Source organism: Xyrauchen texanus, chromosome 31 (assembly GCF_025860055.1).
Source record: "Xyrauchen texanus isolate HMW12.3.18 chromosome 31, RBS_HiC_50CHRs, whole genome shotgun sequence".
In the NCBI taxonomy this organism is placed as follows: domain Eukaryota; kingdom Metazoa; phylum Chordata; class Actinopteri; order Cypriniformes; family Catostomidae; genus Xyrauchen; species Xyrauchen texanus.
In genome coordinates, this window is record NC_068306.1 from 4,214,197 (window position 1) to 4,225,296 (window position 11,100).

At 41.9% G+C, this 11,100-nt stretch overlaps 1 protein-coding gene across 1 annotated transcript; it reads left to right on the forward strand.

The window, feature by feature from the left end:
• The first annotated feature begins 8,901 nt into the window (after window positions 1-8,901).
• On the forward strand, window positions 8,902-11,100 carry LOC127625527 (uncharacterized). The gene is made up of 5 exons (XM_052100844.1): window positions 8,902-9,043; window positions 9,229-9,444; window positions 9,689-9,860; window positions 9,976-10,124; window positions 10,229-11,100. Exons 1-5 carry the CDS (start codon window positions 8,902-8,904, stop codon window positions 10,414-10,416), a joined length of 867 nt encoding a protein of 288 aa, XP_051956804.1. The 3' UTR covers window positions 10,417-11,100.

Below are 11,100 nucleotides of genomic sequence, written 5' to 3' on the forward strand. Positions count from 1 at the left end.
TCTGCTATCAACCCTGCCTCCTTACTTCCAGAAGAAGGAACTGCACACAACTGTGCCCGACTGATCGAGACGGACAGCCAAAGCCCTCTTCAATCTGAACCACTTTCTGATGCCATGACGTTGTTCGTGGATGGTTCCAGCTTTCATGAACAGGGAAAACGCTTCACTGGCTGGGCTGTTGTAAATGAACATGGTGAAACTGTTGAATGTGGTTCTCTTTCAGGAGGAGGGGCTCAAGTGGCCGAGCTGGTCGCATTGACACGAGCATTGCAGTATGGCCAGGGAAACGAGTCAATGTTTACACTGACAGCCGTTATGCATATGGTGCTGTTCATGACTTCGGCCCTGTGTGGAGACGCAGAGGATTTCTAACCACTGCCGGTCTGCCGATCTCTCATCAACAGCAGGTAAAAGAACTTATGAATGCCTGTGATCTTCCTGCAACAGGAGCAGTTATCAAAGTCACTGGACATGCAACGGACAATTCTCCTGAGGCCACAGGAAACCGAGCTGCTGACACAGCTGCCAGAGAGGCTGCAACACGGACTGAGACTTGCGTGAGTGTTATGGCTCTTGCTCCTCAGGAGAGTGAGACCCCCAGAGACATTTTTAAACTCTATGATAAAGACGACTCGGAAGAGATAGAACAATGGACGAAATTAGGAGCTCAGAAGAATGCAGGACTGTGGAAATTTAAATAAGCGTTTTGTTTGTCCTGTTTCTGCTAGAACTGAACTAATGTCTTTGTATCATGGTTTGGCACATGCAGGTCCTGAAAAACTACATGCAATGATTTCCAAAACCTGGTGGTGGCCACGACTGAGGGCTTCTTGCAATGATTTTTGTAAGAGATGTCTAGTATGCCTTAAGGTTAATTCTTCTTCTAAGCTGAAAATTCCCTTAGGACATGCCCCTCGACCTCAAGGGCCGTGGACACACCTCCAAATTGATTTCATAGGTCCACTGCCCCTAGTGGAGGTTTTACATACATTCTAATGATTGTTGATCTGTTTTCCAGATGGGTTGAGGCATTTCCACTGAGAAACTGCACCGCAGATGCAACCGCCAAGATTATGTTGAATGAAGTTTTCCCAAGATGGGGTTTGCCCTTACAAATTGATTCAGATCAGGGTACACATTTTACTGGGAAGGTGATGAAAAATGTCATGAAGTTGATGGGGTGAGGCAACACTTTCACATTCCATTTAGGCCCCAATCTAGCGGATCTATTGAACGCACTAATTGTACGCTTAAAACTTCATTGAGAAAGAGATTGTTGGAGTGGGGAAAAGGGTGGCATGCGGCTGTCCCAGCGATTTTGTTAAGCATGAGAGCCAGCCCTAACAAGACTACACAGCTCAGCCCTTTTGAGGTAATGACAGGTCGCTACATGCGGCTGCCCTGGGATGCCCCCTTGCAACATGAGGGACCATCCGGGCCTTTGAAAGACGCTTTACAAAGTTATCTGAAAGCTTTGGATGACAGTCTGTGAGACACACGGGTTAGTGTTAGCACACGACAAGCAGATCGAGATAATTTTGAGCAAAAAGACATGCCTGCTTTGCCTGAAATAGGTGACAATGTAATGCTACGGCGGGAGATAGTTTCCCCCTTAGGTCCGAAATTTGATGGGCCTTATCAGGTGGTATTGACCACTAACACCTCTGTTCTACTGGACAGGGGTGTTTTGGGTACAGTATGGAGACATTGGTCACAGGTGAAACCACTTGAAAAGTGTAACAACTTACTACCACGGGATCATTAAATGTCTGTCGTGTATGTTAAAATTTTAGAATTCTAGAACAAATGTTTTATCATTACAGATGGCTGAATCCGACGACATACTGAAGCTACTAATTCTTCAAGAAGAAGTGCGTAGTGAGAGACGACTGAAAGTGAAACGAGCTTTCATCCGATTGGTACTTCCGCTCTCGTTGGTATTTTTAATTCTGATCGCTTTATCATTTTTGATGTGGATTCAAATTTCAATTTGGACAGGAAGATTCCATGCGTTTTCAATGCATTGGGATTGCGAGGAGATCGATAACCGTCCATCATGGGTACAATACCCATGTCTAAATTCAACGGAGGGTCTAAATTTAATTCCGACTATGTACCAAAAGGTAAATGATCGTTGTTATCGTCTGGACGGAAATGAGACAGTGACCTATTGGCTTGGTCACTCCCCAAATTATCCCGATACTACCCTCATTATGCAAAAAGGTCAGTGGATGGGGAGTGGGTGTCCTCTGTCTGTGTGTGTGGATGTGTGTTCGTTTCTGTTTTTCTTATGTATGCAGGTCTGCTTGCAGTAACTTGAACCCTTCCGAGGAGGAGAACCGACTGAGAAAACTGACGAGACGCTTGAAAGAGAAACTTAAGAAGGATAACATCCAGGCCCTGTTGTGAGTGGAAGGTGTGAGAGCCTTTGCGTGGGGACTGGGAATTTTTAGTATCCAGCATGTCCGCAATGAGGCGAAGAGACAAGTGTGACCCGTCAGGGAAGCATGCGTTACCACTCCACCTTCCTTAGTGACCTCACTTGGTAGACCAGACGTGGCGGTATTGGACCCCACATTGGTCTAAAACGGGGGACTGAAGGGTGAGGGTCGAAATCCCTTGTCTCTTCAGATATATCAATACATATATATATATCCTTTTATATCAATATCTATCTATATTCTGTTGCTTCACTTCTTTAATAAAATGATGAATTAACTATATGCATGATCACATAATCAATTTTATTTTTCTTATGCATAACTGAAATATACTTTGAATCATATGTGTGTTGGAATGTTAACTAGTGTCTTTTAAGGAACATTCCAGAGAGTCTCTCTCTCTGTCCTGCCCGTAGTCTGAAGGTCCTTTGGGGATAAGCTTAGCTGTGATGAGAGGGGGCAGGGAGAATGTTAAACATATGTTCCAGATGTATTCTGTGGTTGATTTTTACCTGTCCATGACTAATTATATGATTTAAAATCCTATGTAATAGCACTTGAATAAGTAGAAGTGTAAATTTTCTCTTATTATTTCTTTAAGGGAAGGAATGCATGTTATCTCTTTCCTCTCCTTTGCCTGAGGGGTGAATATTTCTTATCTCACTGTTTTGGTTAAAATGACCTGATAAATGTGTGCTCTGGTTCCCTTGTAGCGCAGAGAAACACTGTCGTTCGTCAGTGTTTCGTGTGTGCGTATTGACCTTCTACCCAGGTTTTGAACCCAGGGAGACACAGCAGGCAGACTCGAAGACGCCCGAGACCATCTGCGAGGTCACTTCAGATGTAAATCTCAGGCCAGGACGACAATTGCGCTGATTAATGTTGATGTGCTATAGCTATCTATATGTTGTGACTTTATGCTCTGTTAGCCAATCAGGAGTTAAATAATAGAATATACGTCCTTGCAAATGGTATAATTGATGTAAAATTTTGTGTAAGGTATGAGTTTAGCTTTCGATCTCCTCGTGAGACTTTGCCGCTGGCTCTACCAATTTCACTGCAAACTATTCTTCAGTAAATTTTGGATTCTTTGATTGAACTTCTGACTCCTGGTGGTTTTCTTTCTCCATATCTGATCGGGTCATAACTGTTATACCCCTAACACTTCAAACTTTTAAAACTACTTCAAACTTTCATGCTTACATTTAATGCTTTCATGCTACATTTAAAATACCTTAAATCCAGACTGCTGGCCTCCTTACCTGCTACCGGACATGGGTACCTTGCTCGGAGAAACATCAAGGCCGGCAGCACCCAAATTACTCCGACATCCAATTGTCCCTCCCAATTTACTTACATGCGCACAATACGACAATAAACGACCCGGCACCGTTAGGTTTGGAGCTCAACACACACTCTCTCTCTCACACACACTCTCACACACACACACACACACACACACACTCTCACTCTCAATCTCACACACACTCTCACTCTCAATCTCACACACACACACACACACACACTCTCTCATACTCACACTCTCTCACTCACTCACTCACTCACACTCTCTCTCTCTCTCTCACACACACACTCTCAATCTCACACACACACACTCTCACTCACTCACACTCTCTCTCTCTCTCTCTCTCTCTCTCTCTCTCTCTCTCTCTCTCTCACACACACACAGACACACAAGCTTTATAATTTAGAGCACATTAAGCAAATTACCAACAGGTGTGCGGTCCCATTCACCACCCAATGAGACAGAGTGGAAACTCAAAGTCCATGAGTGGATTTCTTAAAGGTAGCCTATAGACTACAACAGACTACACTCCTGAACTACAGGTCGAAAGTAGATGTGAACATTTACAGTTCTCTGACATATGCTGGCAGTAAATCTGTATTAAACCTAAAGGCTCTAAGAGACAGAGATGCTTAATCTCCCGAGAATAGAGAAAAGCATATCCTGTTTTAATCCACTCACCTAAACGTCAAATGTTGCGCATCATATAAATAAATAATAATAATAAACAAACAAATATAAAAAGTCATTTTGTGGATTCCTTGACTTACTTGTTGCATAGGCTATCATAAATGTTAATCCCCTAAACAAACGCTCCTTTGACAGATCATTGTGTTATTGGTCTTGATTTAAAACCAAGGGAAAAATCTTCAAGAACAAAAGGCTACTGGAAGTTTAACACTGAGTTGCTAAACCAAAAAGTCTATTGTTCCAATAGCCTATTACATTTTTTTTAGGACAATATTAGCAATTAATTTAATAGAGTTTTTCACAACAGCTTCTGGTTTAAAACTAAATCCATCCAAATGTGAACTAATGTCTATTCATAATCATCCATTGATCTCATTATACAACATTCCAATTAAGGATGAGGTGAAATATCTGGGCATCTTCATCTCTAAGAATTTAGAACATTTAGAAAATTAAATATGAATAGTCATTTAAATAAATGTAAATTAATTATGAATATTAGGCGCTAAAAGAGACATTAAAATATTTGGAAGAATTTTACTCTCTAAAGTGGAGAGTTATTTATCCAAGTTTTTCACTAGCAATTGAAAACTAATTGGACTCTAGCGCCATTAGCTGGACTCTAATTTAGATTTTCTTTGTTTATCTGAGACATGGCTCCATGCAAATTCCCCGTCAGCAGCATTAAATGTACCACAACTGCACAACAATTTATATCCATTCCACAGATTGAGGATTCACCATTTGGCTGAATCAGCTTATTCAAGGTAAGTTGACCACACACACTCATTGTACTACATATACAGAACTGTACAGATTTAGATACAGACAATCAAGACACAGTCTCTATATTTCTTATTTCCCTCTAGGTGACACGGCATGAGATGGGTGTGTAATAAATGCAGCTTTGAATCAAACGAAAGTCTTGAACTGTTAAAGGGTAACTAAACCCTAAACCAACTTTTTTTAGTTAATGATCTGTAAGAATGGGGCTTTATTAGTACTGGTCATTGATTCAAGTAATTTTTTTGACATTTGTGTATAAAGTGTTTTAATTCTACAATATATGGTGTAAAAACGTCAGAGTGCTGCCCTCTTCAGGTTGAACGGTGGCTACTGCAGTTGAATTTTCCTATTGGCTGTTTGCGGTACTTCGTGACGTAAGCGGTGACAGCTAACGGAAGCAGGTTCCAGCTCACTGCGCCCTTGGTACGAGCTACCACGCCCATGGCAGTATAAAAACCATCTCGTTTCGTCAAAACCACTGTAGCGAGTCAGGAGTTGGAATTGCGAGTATTGAAAACAATCAGGATAGAGTATTTTAGCATCTAGCATAGCATTTATATAGTTATTTAGATTATTTCGTGTAGCCTAGGTAGTTAATTAGCATATTTGTTAGTGTAGTATTGTTAGAAGCATAGTTAGTTAGTAGCATAGTATTGCGTCACTTAGGATAGCTTCAAGTTAGCGTAGATTATCTGTATTTAGTACAGTGGTCAGGATGGTACGTAGGTGTAATGTTTCTGGTTGCAACAGCACTGCTGGACTGTATTGCTTTCCATATAGACTTGGAAATTAGGCGCCAGTGGTTGCACGTCCTTGTTCTGGAAGACCGCGAGTTCCCGCCTAGAGCTGGAGGAGTGTGCAAACTGCATTTTACGCGGGATTGCTTCTCCAACGCAATGGAGGTGGAAATGGGCTTCTCCAAACAGCTCGCGCTGAAAAGCGATGCAGTGCCAAACGCTGCTCCTCCTGCATGGACTCCACCACCTCAGCGGCGTCTTGAGGTGAGTGATCATATATATTTGAATTACAATTTATGGTTAGGCTAAAGTTAATCCTCTGGGGTCGACAAACGTGCGTTCGCGATGCGGGAGTGTTAAACGTATTGCACCCTTATACATTGTATTACCGTATTGACTACCTGTATAGTTTTATTTGGAGGTATACGGTTTTGTACATGATGACGTTACTCTTTACGTCACATTCTTCTAAGTTGAGAGAACAGCTAACTGATGTTATGTTCAAGTGAAGGGTTATTGCTAAATAAAAATCCTGCTAAAAGGGTAAACATCACTGAACAGCGTTTCGTTTGTTTTTTCTGCACGCGAGTGAAGGTGAATGCGCACTCGGATGCTCAACAGGGAGTTAAAACCGCAGTTTGAGCCAGCGGCTCGAATTGATATGGCTCCGGCCTTGTGTCCACAGACAATTCACCCTCCTCCACTTCAGGTGAAGGTGGGGGAGAAAGGTCCTCGACTTCAAAAGACCGCTCCGTGGCAAAGCTACTTGCGTCACTCCAGTCACTCTCCATTTTAGAGTCTGACAGCAGCTGTCAATTAATCTGTCACTACGGGTCTCAGGTGCACGCCCCCCCCGCTCAGCCCCGCCCTCGGTTCGTCCCCTCTATCCCCGCTGGGGTCTGCCCACTTTTCGAGCATTTTTCAAATATTGCTAGTGGGTGGAGTCAGACTCTGAGCAGGGGTTTAGTTACCCTTTAAAGCACTGAAGTATGTGCGTATACTGTTCTAATATCATTTAAATAAATACTAAACCATCTGACATTGATTCAATGTCGAAATTCCATCAGAATCGTCATTTTGGTTTAGGTTGAATATTCAATGCTAATATAATAATGAATCAATGATGATTTTTGGTTGATTGACTGTCGTACATCTCTGACAGCATTCAGTGACGTCAGAGCTACATTGCGATTGGTTATCAAGACACACGTGATTCAAGTTGACGGTTACGCTTTCTCCAACGGGAGAGCGACGGATTCAACTGCCACACCCTCCGTGTGAACGTTAAACTGTTGTCTGAAGTATTTTCTGAGGTAATTTGTACGTTAAAATTCGCCAAAATTATGGTAGATAACTTAATTGGTGTACATGTACAGCCGTTTTGGTGAATAATTTAAATAGGAGTGTAGTACTTGTTTCTTTTCAAACGATAAACGGATTTAACGGCCGTTTGGCCTCCTCAGTAGTTACGGTGGCAATGGAAATGTTGCTTTCTGAGGTAAATTATTCGTGAAAAACATGTATGTATCAATTAATCGTAATTAATTACCACACTTGTTTGTTGTTTAATCATGTATGTGATTTATAACTTTGTTTCTCGTCACTGTTTCACAATAAACGGATATTTTGTCACTCAAGTAAATTGAGCGAGAATTCATCGGAAGCACTTTAAAGCCCATGGTGCAGGTTTTTTTTTTTTTTTGGCAATTTTCTAGTTGGTAATAAACATTTAAACAGTTATCCATTGTATTTGATGTTGTAGGGTACTACAAAAAAGAAATATAATACGGAAAAGTAGGTGATATGTTAGCTTTTAGCTACAGCTTAGCGATTATTCTTATTTCTCCCACAATGCATTCCATGACGTCACATGAGGTACTCGCTGACTGTTGGACGACAGAAGAAAGCCCGCGGCCCGCCTTACAATTGAGGTAGAGTGAGACGAGGAGTAGCTAACTAGTGAAAGAGTGACAGTGACAGATTTATAAGTAGATAGATAGATAGATAGATAGATAGAATAGCATAGCATAGATAGAATAGCATAGATAGTGAGAGATAGCATAGCATAACAGATAGCTTAGAGATAGATAAAGAGTAGATCATAAATAACGTTAGTCAAAATGGTTTATTACTGTGTTTGTGGCGGGTGCAAGAACTCCAGCAAAACTGGACATAGGGTCAATTCCTTCCCCAAGGCTCTGTCACCGCCTACTCGAGAATATGCAGCGCGCATTTCAAAGAGGAGGATTACCACTCAGGGGATGCTAAAATGGTCTCACTTGGATTAAAGAGTGAGAGGAGTGCTAAATTACTTCCTACCGCCGTGCTGTCTGTGAACGCAAACCTCTCTGCTTGCCCCGTCCCGAGGCCGAGAGACACCGTCTGCCGCAAGCGAGAAATTGCCACGGTAAGCATCATGCTAACGTTAATGTTTACAAGCTGCGTGTTAGCTAGCTCTGTGTGTATTTTGTATACCGTGTTCCCTTTGACACAGCCTCCACTAACTTACAAGCACGATCACTCTGACATTAGAAGAGCATATTTCGTGATTCACGAATAAAAATTAGAATAATAACAAAATTGCCCTGAAGTAAAAGTCCATATCATCATGAAAGCTTTATGGCTGTGCCATAGGTTATTGTTTCCACTGGGAAACTAACGTTAGTTGTAGCACACACGTCCCATTTTATTGATGGACTTATGAAATGACTGGGAATATTTACTTATCTTCTTGGAATTTCAAAGATGATAAGTAAATAATTCTCAGTACTTCCAAGTTGAAAATAAATGATTAAATGTTTCCATGTACTCCTGCAATGTGCTTGTACACCCAATGTGCTTGTGAATCACTGTTCTAAGTATTCATAGTATACCCACCTCTTATTTCACCACTACACCCATTTGCATTTTGCTGACCCTTTTTCATATTTGTTTTCGCAAGATGTTGACAGACGCCACACAGCAGGAGACTGTGGACAGTGTAGACACTGTGGAGAGTGTCGATACTGGGGATCAGCCCTTGCCCTCCTCCACTTCTGACGCTGGGACACAGTGTTCTTTGAAGCCCCCCCAATGGTCTCACGGTAAAACTTGGGTATTTTAAGGGGTAGTTATTAGATATAGTCTCTAAAACATTGCCAGTATCTATGCAATAAGAACATTTCCATACACATTGATTAAATTAATACATAGCCTACACCAAAAAACATACCAGTTTAGATTTGCCATGATTGTCTCATGTTTGGGTATGTTTACTGCCTCTCCACAGCTGTGCAGGTTAACCTGAAGCCCAAGATGGTCAGCGTGGGCACACAGACATCATTTGGCACACAAACCTCCACTCCCTTGCTAGTCCTGAACAGACAGATGAAGATGATGATAATGCCTCTGTCATCAGTGACTTATCGTGGGTGCCCGAAGAGCCGATGCATGAGGAGGACTTGTTTGATGAGGAGCCACCTTACACGTGTGACCCCCATCACAAGTGAGATAGTTTAAAACCAACATAGACCATTTTGAATGCTCATTTTTGTGTACTGTAGCTTTGGTAGTTTGAATGCCCCCCCCCCCAACAACAATTTTTTTGTTCTTGTAGTGGCATTGACAAATTCATTGTTTGCCAAGAGGAGCTGATGGGCCTTTTTGTCATCTGTCCGGTTGATCTATCTTGTCTATTTATACGTTTTCCATCTGTGTGTCTGTCTGCCTCACTGTCTTGGTCTTTGCAGGCTCATTGGCAGCAGTAAAGTTGGAGAACATAATCACGAGGACTGCCTTACTGAAAGATGTTCGACAGCTGTCTCCACAGCATCAGACATTCTCCCTTGAGGCTTACCACTCCCTCATCTTGCACTTCGCACCCAAGCACACAGGGTTTTCATACCTTGGGATGTATAGCAGGTCAGTGCTATCCAAGGAATAATACAGCCAATTATTATGCCTTTTATAGTAATAATAGTACCTATTATCATGCCTATTGTAGTAAAAAAAAAATCTCAAATGTGTTATTTTGTAGGCTTCTCTTAGCGGCGCTGCATTACAATCACAATGCCAACCGCGAGACAGCACGGAAAAGTGATGGGACGGAGAAGTACTGCGTGCAGTATCCGCGCTTCAGAAAAGGTGCCCATGTGGTGCGTCCCATCAAAGAGGCAGCCTCATACGGTAAGCAGTGTCATGTAGTTCTATCATATTTTGAGATGGCTCACGAGACATCTGTGATCAGTGGCAATGATCTTTATTCAGTATTATTATTATTATATCTGCAGGTTATGCAACATCACTGATGAAGGCCCTTCAGGAAAGCTACACCCATTCACCTGCAGCTCTTCGAGAGGTTAGCGCTAATTTGTCCTCCGATGCACCCGCCCCCATCGCTAAATCCTTCGAACAGGTTCCTAAGGAGGAGGCCGTCAGCCTCTTCCTAGCCCGGCAGTCACGCTACAAGAGAACCTAAATTCACATTATTATTATTATTTTTTTCCACAGACAAGTCCAATGATTTAGTTGTAATTATTTATTTTAGTTGTTATTTATCTTCTTTCCTTCTGTCCCTGTCATCTCATTTGGTGGTGGTTTCCTGTATTCTGCATGTTTTGTGTGTTGTTGCTTTGGTTTTACTTTGCACTAAATCATTACTTTTTTTCGTCTTTGTAAGTGGCATTAATTGTCGCTGTACCCCATTCAAGGGGTCCTGCATGCTGCATGTCTGCTCCTCTGTCTGTTATTTGCATGAAATTTGTTTTATGTAATTCAAAATAATTTACCAATCATTTTACCTGTGCCTTGTCAACCTCTGTGTGCGGTGTTGTCTGGGTTCACTGTGTGTCAGCTTGATATGCTTTTGCATGTATCACTGCATATGCATTCATGAAAGAGTGTGAGTGTGTGTGTGAGTGTGTGTGAGTGTGAGTGAGTGTGAGTGACTGTGTGTGACTGTGTGTGAGTAAGTGAGTGTGAGTGAGTGCGAGAACCATCAGTTGACCCTCAGGTAAGACCACACTTTTGCAGGCAAAAGAAACAATGTGCAAAGGTTTCAGGTCTAGCCCTTCATCAGTGGGCTTTTTTTTATATAGATTTGTTTACTTGCAACCTGTGTCTTTGTTCAGTAATCCTTGTCCAGTAAATGTTTAGTAACCCT